The sequence below is a fragment of the Rhinatrema bivittatum genome, chromosome 1 (genome assembly GCF_901001135.1).
Source record: "Rhinatrema bivittatum chromosome 1, aRhiBiv1.1, whole genome shotgun sequence".
In the NCBI taxonomy this organism is placed as follows: domain Eukaryota; kingdom Metazoa; phylum Chordata; class Amphibia; order Gymnophiona; family Rhinatrematidae; genus Rhinatrema; species Rhinatrema bivittatum.
In genome coordinates, this window is record NC_042615.1 from 10778339 (window position 1) to 10803213 (window position 24875).

Sequence of the window (24875 nt, forward strand, 5' to 3'; positions counted from 1 at the left end):
GGATTGGTTGCACTGGCTCTCAACAGGCTTTGCCCCCGGCGGGGGGTTTGCCCGACCGGGGCTCCCAGGACGGTCCCCCCCCAGGGATTCCAATCAGCTCCCCGTTTTTCTCACCTGATTTTATTCTGGCAATGCACATGGCTTATTTGCAGGGTATGGGAGCGCAGGCGCCGAATCCCCTGGGGGCCCCTCCCCCCAAGGTTCCTAAACTTGCTGTTGGTCTCACCGCCTCGCCCGTTACGCCTGGATCCCTGCCGGGTCCCTCTCCCGTGCCACCCTGGCGTACAACGGGGGCGGCTTCGCCGGTGAGAGACTACTCCCCGGAGGCGCATCCGGATGGACATACGGAGGGGGACGACCCTCGAGCCCTACGGATTTTTCAAAAAGAAGAGCTGGATGAACTCATCCACCATATTATTCAGGAGCTGGACCTCGACCCACCTCCAGATCCGCCGATCCCTGTGGCTCCTGCCGTCGCCACCTCTTCTCGCAAAGGGGATCCAGTACTTACCGCCCTCCGTCCTAGGGCAAGGGCTTTCCCTATCATGAGTCCTTCCTACAGCTTCTCACCAGGGAGTGGGACACTCCCGAGGCGTCCTTGAAAGTCACACGCGCCATGGAAAAGCTATACCCGCTCCCTGAGGATTTTTTGGATCTTATCAAGGTGCCCAAGGTGGATTCAGCGGTGTCGGCAGTGACCAAGAGGACGACCATCCCGGTCACGGGTGGAACAGCCCTGCGGGATACGCAGGACCGTAAACTAGAAACCTTCCTCAAGAGAGTCTTCAAAGTCTCCGCCCTAGGTATGCGGGCCGTGATGTGCAGTTCGCTCGCGCAAAGGGCCAGCTTACTGTGGGTACAGCAGCTTTTCACCTCTCAGGAGTTGCCCCCTGAAGAGGCCGCCCAGGTGGACCGTCTGGAATCTGCCATAGCATACAGGGCGGGCGCCTTGTATGATCTCTTTCGCGTAATGGCGCGGTCCATGATTTTGGTTGTAGCAGCCAGACGGCTCTTGTGGCTTCGCAACTGGGCGGCGGATGCTTCCTCCAAGTCGAGCCTTGGTTCCCTCCCCTTTCGGGGGAAGTTTTTATTTGGAGAGGACCTGGATCAGATCATCAAGTCACTGGGGGAAAATTCAGTGCATCGGCTGCCGGAGGATAGACAGCGTTCCTTCAGGTCATTTTCTTCCGGTAGAACCAGGGCCAGGGCACAGCGACGTTATAGGTCTTACCGACAGTCCGGTTCCCGGATACAGCCGACAAGATCCCAGCCTTGGTCTCATTCCTTTCGTGGGCGGAGGCCCACGAGAGAGGGTCCAGGGCAGGGAAATCCGCCCACAAAGTCATCCCAATGATGCCAAAGGAGCCCACTTCTCACCTCCCCGGATCGGAGGCCGCCTCATGGACTTCTACGAGGAGTGGGCAGTTATCTCCACGGACCAGTGGGTGCTGGACACCATAAGAGACGGTTACGCCTTGGAGTTTGTCCGCCCCCCGAGGGACCGGTTCATCTTCTCCCCCTGCGGTTCGGATCTCAAGAGGATAGCGGTTCAACAAACACTAGACCGACTGCAGGAAATAGGGGCCATCGTTCCCGTCCCCTTCGAGGTGGGCTTGGGCCACTATTCCATTTACTTCATCGTTCCCAAAAAGGACGGTTCCTTTCGGCCCATCCTGGACTTGAAGGAGGTAAACAAGGCCCTCAGGGTCAGCCGGTTCCGCATGGAGACTCTTCGATCAGTAATTGCCGCAGTGCACAAGGGAGAATTCCTCGCTTCACTGGATCTCTTGGAAGCATACTTGCACATTCCCATCCTGCCGGCTCACCGGCGGTATCTTCGCTTCAAGATTCTCGGTCAACACTTTCAGTTCAAGACGCTTCCCTTCGATTTGGCGAACACACCTCGGACCTTCACAAAGATCATGGTAGTGGTGGCGGCCCTCCGCAATACATCCGTACCTAGACGACTGGCTGATTCGAGCGAAGTCCTTCTCACATGGTCAGACCTCAGTGGCCAGAGTAGTACAATTCCTACGCTCTCTGGGCTGGGTGGTAAACCTTCCAAAGAGTTCCCTTGTGCCCTCGCAACACCTGGATTTCTTAGGAGCGAGCTTCGATACCCGCGGGGTATGGTGTTCCTGCGCCAGGACAAGGCGCAAGCCCTGAGGGAGCACGTGTCTCGGTTTTAGGCTTTGGAAGAACCAACCGCCTGGAATTATCTGCAGCTCCTGGGAGTAATGGCCTCCACCATCGACATGGTACCCTGGGCGTTTGCACACCTGCGTCCACTGCAAGCGTCCCTGCTATCCTGTTGGAAACCAGTCTCCCAGGAGTATCAGGTGATCCTGCCGCTTCCACCATTAGCCAGGAAAAGCCTGGATTGGTGGCTTGTTCCCTCGCATCTGGCTCGGGGAGTCTCGCTCGAGGTTCCCAATTGGGTGGTGGTGACCACCGATGCCAGCCTCACGGGATGGGGCACCGTCTGTGAAAGAAGCGCCACGCAGGGGACTTGGACGCCAGAGGAGGCAAAGTGGCCGATCAATCGCCTGGAAACGAGAGCCGTGCGTTTCGCTCTTCAGCGTTTTCTTCCCCTGGTGCGACACAGAGAGGTGAGGATCCTCTCAGACAACGCCACCACCGTGGCCTACATCAGTCATCAAGGGGGGACAAGAAGCAAGCATGTCTCCCTCGAGTCAACTCCCCTGATGGAGTGGGCGGAGAGCAATCTCGTCCGGATAGCGGCCTCTCACATCGCCGGGGTGGACAATGTTCAGGCGGACTTCCTGAGTCGTCAACAGCTAGACCCCGGCGAGTGGGCTCTCTCCGAGGCAATGCATCTCATCGTCCGTCGTTGGGACTCCACGCCTCGATCTCATGGCGACCTTTCTCAACGCCAAGGCTCCATGCTTCTTCAGCCGCAGAAGAGAGCGCGGCGCGGAGGGGGTGGATGCCCTCGCCCTTCCGTGGCCGTCGGATCAGCTGCTCTATGTGTTTCCTCCTTGGCCTCTGGTCGGCAAGGTTCTCCGCAGGTTGGAACATCATCGAGGGACTGTAATTCTCGTAGCCCCGGAATGGCCCCGTCGGCCATGGTTCGCAGATCTACTTCAGATGACGGTGGACGGCCCTCTTCGCCTGTCCCATCTTCCTCATCTTCTGCGTCAGGGGCCGGTATTTTTCAAGCAGGCAGAACTCTTCTGTCTTGCGGGCCTGGCTTTTGAACGGCGCCGTCTCCGCCACAGAGGCTACCCGGAGACAGTGATCTCAACGATGCTTCGTTCCCGCAAGCCTTCGACCTCCGTCGCTTACGTTCGAGTTTGAAAGGTCTTCGAAGCCTGGTGCTCCGACCGCGGGGTCCAAACCATGGAGGCGACTGTCCCGCTGATCCTTCATTTCCTACAGGATGGTCTGGATAAGGGTCTCGCCTATAATTCGCTCCGGGTTCAGGTGGCGGCCTTGAATGTCTTGGTACAGAAGGACTGCTCTCTACCCCTTCAGCCGGATATCGCACGTTTTCTGAAGGGTGCCAAACACCTACGGCCACCGGTCAGGGATCCTTTCCCTTCTTGGAGCCTCAACTTGGTGCTGCGAACGCTATCAGGCCCTCCTTTTGAACCCATGAGGGGGTCCTCCCTCAAGGACCTGACCCTCTAGACGGTTTTCCTGGTAGCCATCTCTTCTGCTCGCCGGATCTCAGAGCTCCAAGCCTTGTCCTGCCGGGACCCTTATCTGTGTTTCTCCGACTCCGGGGTTTCCCTTCGTACGGTGCCATCCTTCCTACCAAAGGTGGTCTCGGTCTTCCACGTCAATCAAACGGTGGAGCTTCCAGCGTTCGCTCCAGAGGAACCCTGGTCTCTCCGGCTCCTGGACGTCAAGCGTGTGCTGCTCCGTTACCTGGAGGTTACCAATGACTTCCGGGTATCCGATCATTTGTTTGTCCTCTGGTCAGGACCGAGGAGAGGTTCTCAGGCATCCAAGACGACTATTGCGCGCTGGATAAAGGACGCCATCTCATCGGCTTACATTGCGGCGGGGCGGGTGCCGCCTCGCAGCGTGTCGGCTCATTCCACGCGATCCCAAGCGGCGTCTTAGGCGGAATCTCGCTCCGTTTCCTCCCAGGAAATCTGCCGTGCGGCGACGTGGAAGTCATTGCATACTTTTTCCAGACATTACAGACTACACCTGGCGCCTCAGTACACGGGTTCTTTTGGCGATCAAGTTCTCCGAGCAGGTCTCTCAGGACCCCACCCGGTTTAGGGAAGCTTGGGTACATCCCACTGTCTGGACTGATCCAGGTACGTACAGGGAAAAGAAAATTATTCCTTACCTGCTAATTTTCGTTCCTGTAGTACCATGGATCAGTCCAGACGCCCTCCACTAGGGGTTTCATTAGGTCCTGCTCGGATTCTTCCAGGTAACTTTCATTCTGTTTGTCTCTGATTATTGTTACTGTTCACAGCTCCTCACAAGTTGACTGTTGGTGGTCCCGTTGACCGTTTGTTTACTTATATCTTTCTCTGTTCCTTTTTGGGGTCGGATCTGGATCCAAAATGTTGTATTTTGCTTTTGGGCTTTGCTATGCATAATACTGAGCTCCAGCAGAGGGTGCACTACTCTATATGCTGACGCTCTCAAACTCTGTTCTGAATCCATCTGCTGGTCGGGGGATATAACCCACTGTCTGGACTGATCCATGGTACTACAGGAACGAAAATTAGCAGGTAAGGAATAATTTTCTTTTTAGGCACGGCCTAGGCCCAGAAAAAAGGAAAATGCCTGAGATGTATGTGTATATGAGAAGCATGCATGTGTTCATGAGAGCCTGTGTATGTGAATGAGAAATAGAGAGCGCCTTTATGTGTGTGAAAGAGTGAGTGCCTATGTGTGTGAAAAACAGAATAAAGATCGTGCTCCCCTTCACCAGAATCCACCCAGATCTCTGGGAAATCAAAATATGCCAGGTGTTTGTTTACTGGTATGGAGAGCTGGAGATTTTTACTCATTTAATTTTTACTTTAAATTTTGGGGTGTTATTTCATGTTTGCTGTTTTGGGAAATTTTATTCGTATTTGGGAAATTTTAGAACAAAGTTGTGACTTTTTAAATCATTAGGACTCCAATATTGAAAGAAGGCCTTTATGTAACTTGGCCGGATATAACTTATCTGGATAAATTACACAGTATATTCAGCGGCACAGCTATGTTGCTGAATAAGGGGTAATAGCGCGTCAAAAATGCGCGTCCAACCCCCACCCCCCCCCCCCCCCGAGTCATTCCCGCGCAATACAGTAAGTAAAATGTGCAGCCAAGCCGCACATTTTACTTTAAGAAATTAGTGCCTACACAAAGATAGGCGTTAATTTCTGCTGGTGCCGGGGAAGTGCACAGAAAAGCAGTAAAAGCTGCTTTTCTGTGCACCCTCTGACTTAATATCATGGCGATATTAAGTCTGAGGTCCCAAAAGTTAAAAATAAATAAATTTTTTTAAAATGGGCCTGTGGCTCGCGGGTTGAAAACCGGACGCTTAATTTTGCCGGCGTCCGGTTTCCGAACCCGTGGCTGTCAGCAGGTTTGAGAACCGATGCTGGCAAAATTGAGCATCGGCTGGCAAACTCGCTGACAGCCGCCGCTCCGGTCCAAAAGGAGGCGCTAGGGATGCGCTAGTGTCCCTAGCACCTCTTTTTACCGCGGGCCCTAATTTAAATAAATTAACTTACTGAATCGCGCGCATAGGAGAGTGGCCTGAGCAGGCGCTTGCCCGCTCTCCCGCGATTTTTACTGTATCGGCCTGATAGCCGGTTAATTATGCAGCTAAGACCAAATATTGCTACTTACGTGAATTGCACTGGCTGCCACAGGAAGCTAGAATCTAGTTTGACTGGTATGTTTTTAAATGTATTCACTGGAGTTCTCTAGGCTCCCAGTCGATCATTAAGATAATCTAAAATATCTTTTGGATATTCCATCTTCATCTATCAAACTGATAACTAGGAAGGCAGCTTTTTGCTATTATGATCTGTTTATGAGAAGAAAATTGCCTATTGAGATCAAGAAAACAGAATTACATAAAATTTTGCAGATAGCTCAAGACCATGTCTATTTACTCTGTGCTTAGGATAAACATTCCAGTTTTTTATAATCAAAATGAGGAAGAGTATTGGTGAAATTCTACTATAATATAAATCTAACTTTATTTTTAGGTTTATGGTCTCATATATACTATCAATTGTTAAATTGAATAGCAATTATGGATATTTTGATATAGCGAGTAATCAAAAATGGATAAATAAAACAAGGTAATGACTTTTTTTTTCAGGTATGTCATTGAAAAGTTGAAGTGCAGAGGTGGTTTGCAAAACTGAAAGGTGAAAAGGGAGACTTTTCAAAGGATGATTATGAAAAGCAGAAGTCCTAATCAAATACTTTTTTATTTTCACCTAAAATGAGATTGCGAAGGATCACTCGTGGCAATAGTGCATATGGTAAAAGGATTTATGTCACTTTTTACAGTCAAGAGGGTTTGCAGAGAATTAAAACAAAAGACAAGCCTTTGTGTGAGCCCAAAGTTGTTGACTGGGTCAAAAACTAGTTGAGTGACAGAGAGCAGAGAGAGCTGGTAAAGGAGTTAATGCCAAAGAGTGAGGGATTAACAGTAACATTTCCTCAGGGATCAGTTGGTTCTGGTATTCAGTATTTCTGCTTTGTCATTTTGTAAATGATCATAAGATCTGTAACATGGTGGACATTACTGATGGAAGAGATAAACTGAGACTTAATTTAAAAGCTTGAAGCATGACCATGTGCTTGGCAGCTAAGATTAATGCAAAAAGATGTAGTCATGCATTTGGGGTGCAGACGTCCCAGGCAGTAGTACATGCATGTTAGGTGAGAGGCTGATGTGCATCAAGCAGGAGGTGATCTCAAGATACATAATCTTATGAAAGAGTACCTGAAGGCAGAAGAATTCTAAAGTGCATATGGAAATTAACCATTTGAATAAGTTGGTGATAATGCCTTTGCAAGTCATTTGTGAGATGTCTGTAATAGTGTGTTCAGTTCTGGAAGCCATACCTCTGAGGTATATACAATGGTGGCAGTCCAGAGAAGGGCTATGAAAATGGTGCAGAGTCTCTAAAAATTTCTGTTCCATTTGATTTTGCCTCATTTCTCTTCCCACCAACCCTCCCTCTCCCACGATTGCTGAGAAGCAAGCCAATGGCTTCAAGAGGCACCCAGTGTACTTACAGAAGATGTCCCTCATAGAGCATCAAGTCGAGTGTTTGGGCGAAGGTCACGATGGGTGTGGAATCTGCGCAGAGATGTAACCAAGAGTTGTTCGTATCCAGAAGGTGAGGCTTTTTGCTCACCTGTAGGTATGAGTAAGTACAGTTCAGAAATGAAGATAAAGGAACTGACCATGGTCATCTCAGAGCCCATTTTTATGGTTTTTTTGTTGTCCAACTCTTTCATCTTGGAAGAATTTCTTGTCCTTTGGCAATCGTGTTTTTTCCTGACTTATTTATTTATTATGAATCCTTACCTAGGACATCTGTCACTAAAGTGCCACTGATGATTGAGAACAAAATTGCTCTAGCTGCACAGCTCACACACCTCTTGAAGTATGGTCGTTTCATGCCCCTTTTTTCCTTTTAAGCTCATTAGTCACATGACTCGTTTATATGCTTTGTTCTCTTCATGAAGGAACACCCATTATTAGTACATTTTTTTTTTACTGTCCAGTGATTTCCAAAGATGACATTTCCTTGATAGCAGTAATGTATTCATTATATCTTTAATAAATATGCATAAGATAATTATATAATTGGGTTTCTATATCTCATGCATACTTATTGAATATCGTGGTAAACCAACTGATCATAGGATCAAAAGGCTAGATTTAGGAACCATTAGTCTAATCAGTTTGTGTATTCTACTGCCACTGTGGATCATCTTTTTAATTTCGGTGTTGAAGCTTTTGTTTACATGCCTAAACTGCCAGTCTATTCAAGATGACTCTTTGCCATATCATCATCCTAGTGCTTGGATTATTTTACACAGCATTACTATGAATTCTGTTTACTTCTTTTTGAAAAGACATAATTATTCCTTTCTAACTAGTCATTTCTGTAGCTTTCTTAAACTGGCTTCCTCCTATCAAATGAATTGTGCTGTCTTAGCCCTGTTGCCAATCAGCCTTTGTCAGGGGGTATAATCTACCTTTGCACTCAGGGTCATGAAGTCATATTGGAAGCCCCATGAGCTATTGAAGTGGAGCTTGAATCACTAGTTGCAGCAGGCTGTGACTGAAAAAAAGGCTAAGGACATTTCCTTGGCAATCACCAAGTTTTTGTTAGTTGCTGCTCTCCAATTGTTCCGGAGATGTCTATGGTTTAGATTGCGGTAAGATAAGTGGGTTTTAATTCTTGTTGGATGGTGCTGTTTTTTGGAAATATATAAACTGAGTTTTCCTAGTATTAAGATAATAGTTTTAAATTTATTTATTTATTTTTAATTTTTATATACCGACATTCTTGTATAACATACAAATCATACCAGTTTACATTAAAACAGGAGATGCAGGAAAAAAGTTACCTTTGTCAAATACATTTAACATTAATAACAATGAAAATTGTTAACCAAGGGATAACAACTATGAAAAAAGAGAAAGGTAAACAAAAGTGGAAGAAACATAGAAGTTAAAGAAAAAAAACGAAAAAAGGTAGCACCAAGGGTTGCACGAAGGGGTGCACAAAGGGGAGTGCCCCTTTGTCGCGCCCGTTTGGCGTGCGACGTCAGGTGGAATGGTGCCGTTTACCGGCTCGACGCTGGGCTGGATGACATCACAAGGGGGGCGGGTCTCATGCTCACTGTTTTTCTTCATAGCGATCTCCATTCACATTTTAAAGCTGATTTTTTTCATTTTTTTTTTTTAGCTTTTCTCTTCAGTGAAGCATCTCAAAAGTGCCCGGTGCTGGTGGGCAGCCCCCTCCACCTCAGTGCATTATACAAAAAATCAGTACTAGATTGAATATAGTAAATGATTAGACTTTGTCAATTGGGGTTGAAACCTTCTCCAGTTTAGAGTTGACTGTGGCACATGATATTTATGATCCCATGTTGAAAGAATTTACTCTTACTAAATTGTAGTTTTGCAGAGCTTCTTATCTGTTAATCCTCACTCTTCAGCATAGTGAATAAATTGATGATGGATTTGTGCTTCTTTTTTACATTATAATTAATGCTGCTTTTTTTTTTTTTTTTTAATAGAGGGGAGAAATTTCGTGTATGAAAATATTTTGCGGACTGTGAAGGAATTGTTTAATAACTTGATTTCTAAATACCCTGAGTTTGAAAGCTGTAACAGTTCACTGGCTGCTTTTGTGATTGAAAGAGGTAAGTTGAACTATTTAACATAATAGGTTGAAGGGAGGAGAAAAGTCTTTTAAAATGCAACCACCTTCAGCTACTTGGAAGAAGGCCAGAAAAAAATCAGCCAGTTTTGTCTTGTAATGTAAAAATTGTCTTTTTATAACCCTACATTGGCTTTTCCTCAGATCAGCACCTAAAACCTAAGCAGATCTTCATCTTCATTGAGCTTTTTGTTCTCCTGGAACTTATCCCACCTTTAAATTCCCATTTGAATTTCCTAAAACATTAACTGCTGCCTTAGCTCTGTTTTATACTCTCTCGAATTTGGAAACAAAATGCACTCTTCATTTATTTTTATGGTGTTTGGACTTCCAGTCTATTTTTTCTAATTTAAAATTGCTGATTTTCTAATGAATTTGTGTAGGATGACTATAATGCATTTTACTGTAAATGATCCCTATAACACTGATATACAGAATAAATTTTTAGTAGTATGCTTCAGCAAGAAAATGTGCCATTGTTGAAGTGTTTAATTCAAATATGCCAATTAAACCAGCTGATTGGCTACTGTTTGCATGATATTTGTTTTTCTCCTACGACTAGCAGGATGGTAGTCCTCACACACGGGTGACATCGGATGGAGCCTGGCACAGAAAACTTATGTCGAGTCTCTGGAACTTTAGGCAGACTAAGCATGCCCTATACCACGCAGGGTTCCTTTTTAGTCTTTTTTTTTTTTTTTTTTTTTTTTCCCCACGGAGCTTTTGCCTTGCGGTCAAGAAAATTGCCTCTAAACTTTCACCGGTTTAATTTTTTTTTTTTTTTTTGCATTTCCACCAATGTCAGGTCCCTCGGTTACTCCCCGTAGGCTCCCTAGTCAGGTTTTTTGGCATCTTCGATAAGTTTATTTTCACTTCCGTTTCCCCCCCCCCATGGTGGCAGTGCCTTGGTGCCCACTAGCTTCGACAGTCTGCCATCACTACTCTCGTTTTATTCCATTTTTCATTCATGGCCTTATCTTGCTTTTGTCGGTGCCTGAGGACCTTGTCCATTATGGATCCTCAGGAGATATGTGCCCTATGCCTGTGGGCATCACATGTGCACCCAGATGGACCCCTAAGGGACGTTGCGCTCAACTCAATAAGATGGAGAAACTCTTCGGGCTGAGAAAATCAGAGCCATCGATGTCTGCATCAGCGGCATCTGAACCGATGGACGCCGCACTATCTACGTTGGCGGGGCCTTCAGTTCTGTCGATGTCAGTGGATAGGGATGATGGAGACTGGCCCCTGTCAGTTTCTTCCAGGCCAAGGAAGTAGGGTTTGTTATCATCGATCTCTGCATCGTGGAAAGACCGGGCCTAGCACAGAGGAAAGCTGAGGCAGCATTGGCAACGATCACCTTCAATGCATGGTGCTGGGCTGGGGGAGGCGTGGGTTCATGCCATGATGCCCCTGAAGTGACCCTGTGGCGAGAAGTACTTATCCTCTATCGATGCTGGGGTCTGCGACTACTTCCACCAGCTCTGGTGCCGGTCGCTGATCCAAGGAAGATCTGGCCATCCTCCTGCCTCCCAGTCAGAGTTGACATTGGCAACTTTCAAGGAGGAGCTGGAGCAGAGAGTCCAGCTAGTGGTGGAATTAGCACTGCATGATATCGTACGTATGGCACAGATGGTGTCGATACCTGCACTTTCCGTACTGGAACGGCTCAATATGGTCATTGATGTGTTACGACCCAGTTGGCTTTAGTTCCTGGGATGCCATCGATACCTAGCAGGGCACTGATGCTTTCCCCCAACTGATACAGTGCTTGTCACAGGTTCCAAGGAGGAGGAAGCTCTATAGAGGCCAGCAGGGAAGCCAAAGCCTTCAGCGCGCCCCCCCCCCCCCCCCCCGGTCCAGCTTTGCCAGGGTTGGCACCAGGGTTGATGCCTCTGGACAAAGGTCAAGCACCTAGGGCCCCATTCCCTGTGGACTACAGTGAGATTGAGGCTCCATGTGACATCTGGGGGTGTGATACTGCAGATTCCTCCTCTGAGGACTTGGAGAGTCTCCCCTCAGAGCCTTCTCCAGATGACTTAACTTTGACTGGATTGTAGGGAGCATAAGCCAGCCACCTGTACCCAAGATGCTGGATCCTTGGGTTGGGGGCAGGCTATGGTTTTGCGTGGATCAGTGGCCCAACATAACCGTAGACCAGTGGGTTTTGCCATCATCCATCAAGAGTACCAATTAAACTTACTGGGTGTCCACCAAATTGCTCGCCATGCCCATTTTTGGGGCCAGTAGTGCATCAGGAGGTACTGAGAAGGGAACTCTCTGCCCCTTTAACGGCCAGAGCAGTCAAACCTGCCCCACCAAGGCAGAAGGCAAGGATTCTACTCCCGGCACTTCCTGATTTCCAAAGAGAATTGGGGGGGGGGGGGGGGGGCAATGTTCCATCCTATACAGGGCCTTGAACAACTTTCTAAAAAGAGAAAAGTCCAAGATGGTTTCCCTGGGCAACTTGATTTCCCTCTTGCAAAAAGGGGTCTGGCTATGCTCCCACAATTTGAAGGACACACATACTCGCATCTAGATCTTCCCAGTTCATAGGAGGCATTTCAGATTTGTGGTGGGAAAACGGCACTTCCAGTACAAAGTGTTGCTGATCGGGCTAGCGTCAGCCCCACGTGTCTTCTCTGGACCGCCTCCATCTTGTCTCTGTCTCTTTGGAGATACGGTCTCCAGAACTGAACACAGTACTCCGTGAGGCCTCACAAAGGGACCTGTACAAGGGGATAATCACTTCCCTTTTCTTACTCTATATTCATCTCTCTATGCAGCCCAGCATTCTTCTGGCTTTAGCTATCGCCTTGTCACATTGTTTCGCCGACTTCCAAAGAGACAGACAAGATGGAGGCAGTCCAGAGAAGGGCAACCAAAAAGATGGAGGGTCTTCATCCAATGACTTATGAGGAGAGATTGAAGAATCTAAATATGTACACCCTGGAGGAAAGGAGGAGCAGAGGTGATATGATACAGACTTTCAGATTCTTGAAAGGTTTTAATGATCCAAAGACGACGACAAACCTTTTCCGTTGGGGGAAAAAAATCAACAGAACCAGAGGTCACGATTTGAAGCTCCAGGGAGGAAGACTCAGAACCAATGTCAGGAAGTATTTCTTCACGGAGAGGGTGGTGGATGCCTGGAATGCCCTTCTGGAGGAAGTGGTGAAGACCAGAACTGTGAAGGACTTCAAAAGGGCATGGGATAAACACTATGGATCCATAAAGTCTAGAGGACATGAATGAAGTGGGTGGCTCGCGGGAATGACAGCTACTACCTGGAGATAATACCCTTATTCAATAAACATACACACGGTTAATGCGACTCCAACATTGCTCTAAGCTTCAATGGCAAGAGGAAATGGGGAAAAAAGGATTTGCATTCACAAAAAAGCGGGGAGAAGCTTGCTTCTTACAGCAGTTACTACCCCAAACCAAATAAGCCTGATAACTTCACTTTCAATGCATATCCAGCATAGCTCTCTGCTTCAACGGCAAGGGAGAAAGACCGAGACTTCACACATATCCAGCATAGCTCTCTGCTTAAACGGCAGAGGGAATGAAGAAAGGTGGATCTATATACAGACAACAATCAACAAGGACTGAATTACATAGTCTGGGTAAACAAATAAGCATGGGTGTAGCTTGCTTATTGTGGCGGTTACTACCCCTAACTACTTAAGCTAGATATTTCACTTAGATGCAGTTGCAACACTGCTCTCTACATTAATGGTGGGGGTGGAAGGGAAATAGAACCAAGAGGTTACTAAGAGCCAAGAGAAACAGATAGGTATGAGAAAAAAAAAAAGTGCAAAGCTTGCTGGGCAGACTGGATGGGCCGTTTGGTCGTCTTCTGCCATCGTTTCTATGTTTCTATATGTTAAAATACCTGGCCATGGTGGGTGGGATGCTCCCCTGCAGTCTGGGGCTGCATGTTTTCCCTTATCTGACGATTGCCTGATCAAAAGCACATCTCAGGTAGGAGCCACTCAGTCCAAGCACTTGACCATCCTATTGGAATCACTAGGTTCGTCATAAACTCCCTGAAGTCCCATCTCAACCAGTCACCTCATTTGGACTTCATAGGAGCTCTGCTAGACACAGCTAAAGCCTTCCTGATGCGGTCCAGGTCAGTCACCTTGATGGCCATAGCAGTAGTGATTCAACAGAGCCAGCAGGTGTCGGCTCGGCCCATGTTGAGGCTTTTGGGTCACATGGCCGCAACTGTCCATGTTACTCACTTGTCATGTTTGCACATGCGCAAAGCCCAATGGACCCTGAGATTGCAGTGACACCAGGCCACGCAGAGCATCCAGGATCACTTTCGAATCACCCTGTCTCTCTGGGGCTCTTTGTCCTGGTGGTGGGGATTTCCCTAGAACTCATCATGCTAGTCCGAGGCAGGTTGACAGCTCAGTCTCCAGGCTCTGTTGCTTACAGTCTGGATGCTGAGAGGTTAATTCTACAACCGCTTGATCTTTCTGAGGACGTGTCTTGGCCTGGTGGCTTCCATAAAGCCTTCCATTAGAAAGTCCTATGGACTGATGTGGCAGAGGTTTTCCGTGTGGTCTGACCAGAAGGCCCTGGATCAGTTCTCCTGCCCCACACATAAACTGGTTGATTAACTTCTACACCTATCGGAGGCTGGCTTAAAAACCAGCTCAGAGTTTATCTCAGCTCTATTGGCACATACCGCCATGTAGATGGTACTCCATCTCTGTGCAGCCTGTAGTTGTATGTTTCATTTGGGGCCTACTTCAATTGAAGTCTCTCCTAAGGCCTCCCACTATGCCTTGAGACCTCAACATGGTTCTAGCTCAGTTGATGAAAGCTCCTTTTCAGCTGCTGCACATCTGTGACCTGTGGCATCAGCGAGCTCCAGGCCTTAGTGACTTATCCACCTTTATATTAAGTTTTATCATGACAGGGTGGTCGTCCATATGCACCCTAAGTTCCTGCCTAAGGTGGTGATAGATTTCCCTCTTAACCAGTCAGTCGTCTTGCCAGTATTCTTTCCCAGGCCCTATTTGCACCAAGGTGAACAAGCACTGCACAGTTCAGACTGCAAGGGAGCCTTAGCCTTCCTTCTGGAATGGACAGAAGTCCATAGACCACACAAATTTGTTTCTTTTGATAAGAATAGTTTGGGCATTGCTGTTCCCAAACACACTATGCAGTTGGCTAGCAGGTTGCATCTTCATGTCAAGGCTTTTTCTGTCAGAGCCATGGCAGCATCTGTGGCCCACTTGCGAACAGTTTCCATGGAGGAGATAGTCAAGGCTGTAACATGGAGTTATATTCACATCCCATTACTGCCTAGATAGGGATGACTAACACGGCAGTAGGTTTGGCCAGTATATCCTCAGGAACTTGTTTGAGGTGTGGAACCCAATTCTCCCAACCGAAGGCCCGTTGTTTGGGTTCAGGCTGTTTTCCCCTCTGTTACCAACAGCACAGGTATGGTTTAAGCATTGGCACCTGGTGGTCCTTTTTTTTTTTTTTGGGAGCAGTTTATAGCTAGGGATTCACCCATTATGAGGAGTATCATCTTGTCCTCGGAGAAAGCAGAGTTAGTTACTTGTAACAGGTGTTCTCTGAGGACAGCAGGATATTAGTCCTTACAAAACCTGCCTGCCAACCTGCAGAGTTGGATTTCTCATGTGGTGTGTTTTTTTTTTTAATTATTTTAACATAATTCTGTGTTAGACGTTTGAAGAGGGGAGCCCATGTGGATGTGTGGTAGAGGGTCAGTAGCATTCTCAATGTGCTTGGTCAAAGTTCTAGAAACTTTGATGTACGTTTTTTCCATATCAGGCTCCATCTGATTATGTCAATCATGGGTGAGGACTAACATCCTGCTGCCCTCGGGGAAAAACCTGTTACAGGTAAGCAGCTCTGCTTTCTGTGTAAGTTATTCCCATGCAGAAATGTTACATCTAAATTTAACATAGGTGACTCACTTCTTTCAGGAGGGCACCCACTAACCTCTCCATGAAGAAATATTTCCTAATGTTGGTTCTTAATTGTCCCCCCTTCCCCGGAGTTTTATCTCATGACCCCTAGGTGTACAGTTTCCTTTCCAACAGAAAAGATTGTTTGTATATTAATACATTGTAGGTATCTGAAGTTTTATATCATATCTCCCCTGCACCTTTTCCCCTCCAGGGTATAAATATTTAGATCCTTCAACCTCTCCACATAGGTAGTCTGAAACAGACCCCACACTATTTTGGTTGCCTTCCGCTGAATCTTTTCCATCCTCTGTCTATTCCCTTTGGGATAAGGTCTCTAGAACTGGGTACACTACTGCAGGTGGGGCCTCATCAAGGACCTGTACAAGGGCAATATCACCTTTATTTAGCATTCAGGTAGTTGAATCCACACTGGGTTATGCACCTCTACCAGCAGATGGAGACAGAGCAAAGCTGACATCACGGTATATATACACCTGCAGTGACATCAGCCCGCCAGTATTCTCCATCTACAGCAGATGATGGACGTGTATCTTCCTTCTGGGGATTGCTTAAAAAAAAAATTTTTTTTTCAAAGGAGAACAGAAGAATTTGTCTTGCTCTCCTGTGGTGATACCTTATAGTCCCTTCCTCAGTTGAGAATTCCTGAGGTGGTTTCTTTAGATCCATTCCTCAGATGAGTGCCTTGGTCCGGTAGCTTATTTTTCAGCCAGGGTGGACTTAGCTGTAAAAAAAAAACAAGAAAAAAAACTGAAAGGCAAGCGGATGCAGAAGCCGAGTGTGTTGGGGAAGGTCCTTACCCTCTCCTCCCACTGCTAGAGACCGATATTGTACTCAGCCAAGACAGGCTGAGGTCAAGCAAAGGGGAAAAAAAAGAGAGGAAGGGGAGTTATGGATTCCTCCTCTCCCTGGTCTCTGTGCTTGGCGCACCAATCAGACTGTCGTTCCCGCCTCCGGGGCAGCTTAAGGGATGTGCACAGTTGGGTGGGTTGAGCAGCCTTTTTTGGCTAGGCCCCACTCTTAGGCTTGTCTTGTTTGCTGTATGATAAGCCGTGGCGGCGTTTTGCGTGTTTTTTCCTGCGCTCCAGACTGCCCTCTTCAGTTCTGTTGGTTCATGCTTGTGACTTTGGCTGTTCCTTCGGCTGTGCATCCAGATTGGGCGCCTAAAGGGTGCCCAGTTGTGCGTGCTATCTGAGCATCCTAGTGGGAGCTTGTTTGTGCATTTATCAAGGCATAGTGTTTATTGCCTAATTTTTGGGCGCCTAGTTCTTTGTAGATGCCTGTTAGAGCGTATTTACAGAATGACACCCATTGCAAAGAAGTCTAAGCACCTTGCCCTGTGTGGCCTGTCATATTCAGGCATCCCAACCTGGTGTTCCCTCTAACTTGTGCTGGCGCTGTTTGGAGACTCTGAGTATTGCCTGTCTTATTTTACTAAGCCTGATTCTTCCCATTCTTTCAGGATAAGCAGGATGGTAGTCCTCACGGAGGCCTCCGAAGACCTTCTGTTGGAGCATGAGCATACCCAGCATACCATTAGCCCCGCAGCCACACGGGGTCCCCCTTCAGTCTTCTTTTTTCCACGATGTTGTTGCCTCGTGTTTTGTGGAGCTCTCATTTTTCCCTCATGGAAGAATTTCACCGTTTTTTTTTTCCATTGGTTTTCCCCCACCTCAGGGTCCCCCATCGCAAATAGATTCCTCTGACATTCAGTAGGTACTTTTTCACATTGTTGTGGTGGGTTCCCGAGCATCTACCTCCTGATGGCCTCTGGCCACCGATCGCGTGCCGCAATTGTTTTTAATGGCGACCGGTTTTAGGGAGTGCCCCGAGTGTCCACGGACTGTCCATCACGGACCCTCGCAACGTTTGCGTCCTGTGTCTGGGGCCTTCCCACGATCTCCGGTGTCCCAGCTGTGCTCGGATGACCCCCAAAGGCCAGTGCGCCCGCCTGGACAAGATGGAGCACTTGTTTGGTTCCAAGCAATCGGCTCCATCGACTCCAGTACAGAGTACTTCGAGTTATGGGGATTGATCTGACTTGGGACCTTCACCTTCGGTGCCCTGCCGTGATGATCAAGGGGCAGGAGATCATCCCTCACTGGCACAGAGACATTCAAAGGCTTCTGGATCATCTTCCTTGGCGCCGGAGAAGGATCAGGCTGAGCACCGAGGGAAGCATAGACACCGGCACAGATGCCGGAGGGACATCAGTCTCTGCCGAACCCCCTCCAAAGGGGCCCCAAGGAAGGAGGCCCCATCTTCCTCCAAGCCTGGGAGCCCAGGGCATTCCCCACTGATGTCTGTGTCGGGCAACAAGCCCCTGCGGACCCCCGTGGACACTTCGGTGACGTCCAGCCTGCCGCCTCCTCCCTGGTCAGTGATCACCGTACCCGCATTTAAAGAGGAGTTGGACCATGTGGTTCAACAGGCAGTGCTAAATGTCCTCCAGGGTCTCCAGCAGGAAATTTAGCCCCCTCCATGTTGGTGTCTCTGCTGGAAAGGCTAGATATGCTGCTTGGTGCCTTACCAATGCAGCCCGTACCGGTGCCTTGTCTGCCATCGGTCCCTCCCTCGTCACAATCCCGATTCCAGGCTCCTCGGAGGAGGAAGATGCGGCTCTACGCCCACCTCCACGGGCAGTGCTGTCGGTGCCGGATCCCGTTCCCGGACCCTCGGGCCTCCCGTGGACCTGGTGCCCTCGATGCCGGCGCAACCGTTGTCCACCCTCGCCAACCATCGGTGCCTGTTCCCCGTGGTTTGGGTTTTGGCCTTCTTCCTCGACCCAGACAGTTTAGTGGCGAGGAGGGAGGCCCCTTACGACCCATGGGGAGATGCCTTTTCCGAACATTCCTCTGAGACCTCCGAAGACCTTCTGTTGGAGCCTTCTCTCCCAGATGAGAGATGGCGCTTGCCTCCTGAGGACTTACCTTTCACAAGCTTTGTGCGGGCGATGGCGGAAACCATTCCCTTCCAACTTTTAATGGAAGAGGATGCCCGCCACAAGATGTTGGAGGTCCTCCAATTTGTGGACATCCCTAAGGAGGTGGTGGCCATCCTGGTACATCAGGTTCTTCTAGACCTCCTCTACTGACTCTGGAAGCATCCGGGTTTTTTGGCTGCATTCAACAGAAAGACAGACTGATGCCATCTATTTAGTGGAACAGGCCCTGGGCTTCCAGAAGATCCAGTTGCCTCACCAGTCAGTGGTAGTAGAATCAGCCCAGAAAAAGATTGAGAGCCCGCCCTCACTCCTCCACCCACCACAGAGCCTTAGATGCTCTAGGCTGGAAAGTTTTTTCCAAGGGCCCGTGCTCATCGCCCAAATAGCGGCATACCAATTGTACATGAACCAGTACAACTGAAACCTCTGGAAACAGGTCCAGGAGTACGCTGAGGGGCTCACGCAACAGTTCCAGGAGGGCCTGGAATCCATTGTCCAAAAAGGATTTGAGACCGGTAAGCATGAAGTGAGGGCAGCCTATGGCAGCAAGGGTCTCAGCGGCAGGCATTAGTGCCAGACATTGGGCCTGGCTGAAAGCCTCCGACCTCCGTCCGGACATCCAAGAGAAATTAGCCAACCTACCCTGTACAGGAGAGAACCTGGGGACAAAATCCAGGAAGTGGTGGCCCAGCTCAAAGATGACCATGAGACCCTGTGTCCATTTTCTTCTACCACCATGGACCCCCTCTTCGGCGACCTGCAGGGCGCCACGAAGAGATTCCAGGAAGCCATTTTACAGGCAACAGAACTATTACCCTCCGGCCTTAAGCGCTCCACTGGCTCGGGCTGCCCCAAAGGGCCATCCCTGCCAACAGCAGGTACCTTGGGCTCAGCTAGCCCCTCAGTCCAGCCCTGTGGCTGGCTTTTGACTGGCACAGAGAGAACAGCAGCCTAACCACAGTGCCCACACCTTCTGACCCACCAGATGGGGGACAACTCTGCCTATTCGCAAAAAGCTGGTCCCCCATTACCACAGACAGATGGGTGTTATCCATCGTAGCATGTAGTTACCGCCTGAACCTTCTCAATGTTCCCCCAGACTCCCCTCCCTTGTGGAACACGCAACGACCCTCGAGTTAGAACTTTCGGCCCTGCTATGGTCCAGATCCGTAGAACCAGTCCCCTGGGCTCAGTGTGGCCTGGTATTTTCTCATTCCAAAGACAACAGGCTGCCTCTGTCCCATCTTCGACCTCCGGGCTTTAAACAAGTTCCTCTGGAGAGAGTGGTTCAAATTGGTATCCTTGGGCACCTTACTCCAGTCTCTTCTTCAAGAGGACTGGCTCTGCTCTCTCGATCTACAGGATACCTACACACACATTGCCATCTTTCCACCTGATCAGAAATATCTGCTGTTCATCGTAGACCAGCAGCATTTCCAGTATAGGGCTCTTCCCTTCAGGCACGCCTCTACACCCCGGGTCTTCACAGAGTGCCTGGGAGTGGTGGGAGCACATTTGCACCAGAAGGGGGTGCATGTGTTCCCATATCTGGATGATTGGCTCATAAGGAGTTCGAGGGAAGGAACCCTTCAGTCCCTGAACGTCACAGTGGGGGCTTCTCCATTTGCTGGGCTTCTTCATCAATTTCCCAAAATCCCAACTAACGCTGTCCCAGTGGCTCAGTTTCATTGGGGTGGATCTGGACACCACGGTGGCCAAGGTGTTCCTTCCCAGCGATCACATAGCCACCCTGGCTGGGTTAGCAAGGTCCATTCGTCGCCGGCAGATGGCCTCAGCCCACCTGCTCCTGAAGTTGCTGGGTCACATGGCATCCTCAGTACATATCACCCCAATGGCCTGCCTGGCCATGAGGGTTACACAGTGGACTCTGCAGTCTCAGTGGCACTAAAGCCTCTCAAGAACTCTCTACACTGGTCCGGATAACCAAACCACTTCAGCTCTCCCTTGCCTGGTGGGTACAGAAATCCAACCTTAGCAAGGGACTTCTTTTTCAGCCCCCAGCTGCTCAGGTGATCCTAACCATGGATGCCTCCAACCTAGGCTGGGGGGGCCCATGACAACGGCCTCCGCACGCAAGGTGTGTGGTTGAAGCCAGAGGCAAGATGCCAGATAAACATCCTGGAACTCCAAGCTATATGGCAGCACTCTACGCATTCCAGGACTGCCTGACCGACAGGGTTGTCTTGATTCAGACTGACAAGTGGCCATTTGGTACATGAACAAACGAGGGCACAGGCTCTTATCTCCTCTGCCAAGAGGCAGTGCAGATTTGAGCCTGGTGCATGCTCCTTTGCGTGATCTACCTGGCAGGGACAGAGAATATGGTGGTGGCCTGCCTCAGTCGGACATTCCACCCCCTCGAGTGGTCCCTGAACCCCTCTGTGGCGGACAAGATCTTCCGCAGGTGCGGTCAGCTGGACATGGATCTCTTCGCATCCTTGCAGAACCACAAGGTGAACAGCTTCTGCTTCCTGCGCAAGGAGGGAAAGGGACCAGCTGTGGATGCCTTTGCCCACTTCGGGAGTGCTGGTCTCCTATATGCATAGCCTACGATTCCGGTCATAGGCAAGACTCTCATGAAGCTACCACAGGACCGAGGCTCCATGATCCTCATAGCCCCACACTAGCCGCAGCAAGTCTGGTTTCTGTCCTCCGCGACCTGTCTGTCCAGGAGCCCATCCATCTGGGCACCTCGCCCGACCTCATCCACAAGATCAGGGCAGACTGCGCCACCCGAAACTCTGGTCTTTGGCCCTCACGGCCTGGATGTTGAAAGGCTAGTGCTGCAGTCCCTGAACCTTTCGGACAATGTCTCTCAAGTCCTGGTAGCTTCGCGTAAGCCTTCCACGCGGAAGTCCTACCAAGCAAAGTTGAGGAGGTTCTCGTCCTGGTGTGCAGAACAAGGTCTTGACCCTTTCACTTGCCCCACACTTAGACTTTTGGACTACCTCTGGCGCCTCTCGGAGTCTGGGTTACAGACTAAATCAATCCAGGTACATCTGAGTGCCATCAGTGCCTACCACCGCGGAGTGGGCGACACTCTGATCTTTGTGCAGCCCTTAGTGGGGCGCTTCATGAGTCTTATTTCATCTGAGGCCTCCACTATGTCCTCCGGTTGTGGCCTGGGACCTCAACATAGTGCTGGTGTGGCTCATGCGGCCTCCGTTTGAGCCCCTGCGAGTTGAAGTACCTCACCTGGAAGGTCATCTTCCTAGTGGCAGTTACTTCTGCTCGCAGAGTCAGTGAGCTGCAGGCCCTAGTGACCTATCTGCCTTTTATTTATTTATTTTTTATTTTTATATACCAATGTTCTTGTATGAAATACAAATCACTCCGGTTTACATAAAACAGTGAAATGCCCCAAAAAAGGGGAGGGGCTTTACATAGAACAATAGAACAAAGTACCAATTAAACAAAGTATAATATAGTATAAATACAAGAAACGTTTGAACTCAAAATCATAGTACAGTTAAAAAATCATAATAGTGCAACTCAATGAGGTATCCCATAATTTTGGGTTTATCATCACATCTAGGCAGCATTAAGTGTCTGGGAAGGCTTGGTGGAAAAGCCAGGTTTTTAGCTTTTTTTTGAACTCCTGATGACATGGTTCAAGTCTTAGATCTGGGGGGAGCACGTTCCATTGGTGGTGGCCTGCTGAGGATAGTGCTCGTTTGCTCAATGATGATTTTACCGGCGGGGCATGCAGTGAGCCTTTGTATGCGCTTCTAATTGGTCTGGAAGATGTATGAGGTTGAAGTTATGTGCTTAACATGATAGGAGCAAGTTTGTGTATTGCTTTGTGAACGATTGTGAGCACTTTATAGAGGATCCTGTGTTTAATAGGAAGCCAATGAAGGTTGTGAAGGATTGGAGTGATATGTTCTCTTTTGTTAAGAGTTTGTGAGGATTCTGGCGGCGGCGTTCTGTACCATCTGTAAGGGTTTGATAGTATTTGTGGGGAGACCCGAGAAGAAGGGAGTTGCAATAATCGAGCTTAGATAATATGATGGTTTGGAGTACTAGCCGGAAGTCAGTGAAGTAAAGGAGGGGTTTTAGCTTTGAGGACTTGCAGTTTGTAAAAGCAGTCCTTTGTGGTAGTGTTTATAAACTTTTTTTAGGTTTAGATTGTTGTCTAGCCAGGCTCCAAGATCTGATGTCAGGTGAGAACATGGTATTTGAGTTTATTGATTGAGAGGAGCTTGATGAGATGGTGAGGGGGGTCATGGGAGATAATGAGCATTTCAGTTTTATTGGCATTCAATACTAAGTTGAGGCTAGAGAGTAAGTCTTTAATTGGCTGAAGGCAGTCATTCCAGTAGGTGATAGTTTTTTTGAAGGGATTCTGTAATCCGGAGAAGGATTTGTATGTCATCAGCATAGAGGTAGTGGGTAAGCTTGAGGTTTGTGAGTAGGTGGCAGAGAGGGAGGAGGTAGATATTGAAGAGGGTGGGTGAAAGTGAAGATCCTTGAGGGACTCCTTGATTTGTAAGGATTGGATGAGATTCCTTGTTGTTTATCCTGACTTTATAGAATCTGTTGCTCAAGAAGGATTGAAACCAGCTGAGAGCTGAGCCTTTGATGCCTATGTTGGCTAGTTGGTCTATAAGTATAGTGTGTTTTACCGTGTCAAAAGCTGCAGACAGATCTAGAAGAACAAGCAGGTAGGATTGTTTTTTCTCCAGGTTAACAAGGATGGTGTCCGTGAGTGATAGTAAGAGAAGATTCAGTGTTTAGGAATTTACGGAAGCCGTACTGAGCCGGGGACAGAATGTTATAATCTTCCAGATATTCTGACAGTTGCTTGTTGACAATTTTCTCCATCAATTTGGCAATGAGAGGTAAGTTTGTGATTGGTCGAAAGTTAGCTGGTTCAGAAGGAGAGGCGTTTGGTTTTTTTTTAGCAGCGGTTTGAGTATTGCCAATTTTAACTGGTTAGGTGTACTAGGCCTTGAGCGAGAGTTGTGTTAATATCAGAAACTGGTTTTGAGATGGTGTTCGGGATGGCGATGAGCAGATTTGTTGGTAATGGGTCTGATGGGTGGGAGGATGGTTTGAGTTTCTTGAGGATATTTTCTATCTCCAGTGAAGAGGTGGGCTCAAATGACTCGAGACTAGCATTTTGTTGAGGCAGGGTTATGAGATGGTGTGTTGGGGGGAGGCTGTTGGTTGTGAGAGAGTAAGGTAAGGTTGGTGATTTTTGTTTTGAAATAATTGGCGAGTTCGTTGGCTTTGTTGAGTGCTTGGTGGTCTGGAATGGTGAGAGGAGATGGTTTGGTTAGTGAAGAGACGTAGGAGCAAAAGAGCCTTTGAGTCAAAAGTGAAGTTGTGGATTTTTTTTGCATAGAAGTCTTTCTTTGTTCTAAGGATGGTGTTCCTGTAAGTATTGAGAAGGGATTTGTAAATAGCATGAGATGAAGTGGTTGGGTTTTTTCTCCAGCTTTGTTCTTTATTTCTTAGTGTTTGCTTGAGGGATTTAAGTTCAGGGGTAAACCAAGGTTTTCTATTGTCCAATGCGGGTTGTATGGTTTTGGTTGAAGTTGGGCAGATTTGATCCGCAATTTTATTGTTGAGATTAATCCATGAGGTGGTTGCTGTGGTTGTGTCTGTGAGGTCTAGTTGATTTAGTGCCTCTGATATCTTTTCACTGAGTAGGTCTAGTGAACATGGTTTCCTGAAATGGATGGTGGATTTGGTAGAGACTTGAGGTGGTGGATTGTTGATCTTAAGGATCGTATAGATGACCCTGTGGTTTTGACCAGGGAACTGGAGAGCAGGTGGGATTGGAGTAGATGGTACAGCTATCGTTAATGAAGATGAGGTCCAATGTATGGCCTGCCTTGTGGGTGGGGCTGTTGACAATTTGAGTGAAACCCAAGTGACTGAGTGAAGAGAGGACTGTTACGCAGTTGATGGATTGTGGAGAAGCGTCCACATGCAGGTTAAAGTCTCCAAGGATTATTGCGGGTTTGTCGGCGTTAATGTGTTTGGCTATAAGCTCAATCAAAGGAGAGGGGTCTGATTATAAGGTTCCTGGTGGGGCATAGATGAGGGCTAATTGAAGTTGTTTAGATTTGAAGAGGGAGAATTCTAGTTTGGTGAAGGTGTTGGTATGTTGCAAAGTTATGCCTAGTCCTTTTTTTGCTGCCAGTAGGAGCCCTCCACCTCTTTTTTTGGGTCTGGGGACTGAGAAGAGGTCGTAAGATTGTGTGGGAAGCTGGTTTGTTAGTACAGTATCAGTATGTTTTAACCATGTTTCTGTGATTGCACAGATGTCAGGGTTGACTTCTATAAGATAATCATTGAGGATGTGCGTTTTTTTGGAGAGCGACTGAGCGTTGAATAGGGTTAGAGTAAACAGAGACCTAGGATTTGTGTAATTGGCGATATCATTATTGGGATTAGCCTTTGTCGTGCAATGTGATGATATGCCGGTTTTGTGTGCGTTCTGAGTTTGTTCCAGATTGTGTGTATGGTGCAAAGGTGCATCTTTATGGCGCAGTTGATGGGAAATATGTTGCC

General features: G+C 48.1%; 1 protein-coding gene across 8 annotated transcripts in view; it reads left to right on the top strand.

Moving 5' to 3' along the window:
• ADAD1 (adenosine deaminase domain containing 1) overlaps nucleotides 1–24875 on the top strand; it is a 551435-nt gene that overhangs the window by 307100 nt on the left and 219460 nt on the right. For 5 of the 8 annotated variants that reach the window (XM_029586949.1, XM_029585575.1, XM_029586651.1 and 2 more), the window contains 2 exons: nucleotides 7206–7346; nucleotides 9265–9390. In XM_029586949.1, coding sequence (XP_029442809.1) covers nucleotides 7206–7346; nucleotides 9265–9390 — 267 coding nt within the window. The remainder of the gene's footprint in view (nucleotides 1–7205; nucleotides 7347–9264; nucleotides 9391–24875) is intronic. The other 3 variants (XM_029586923.1, XM_029586984.1, XM_029586933.1) reach the window with 1 other exon arrangement.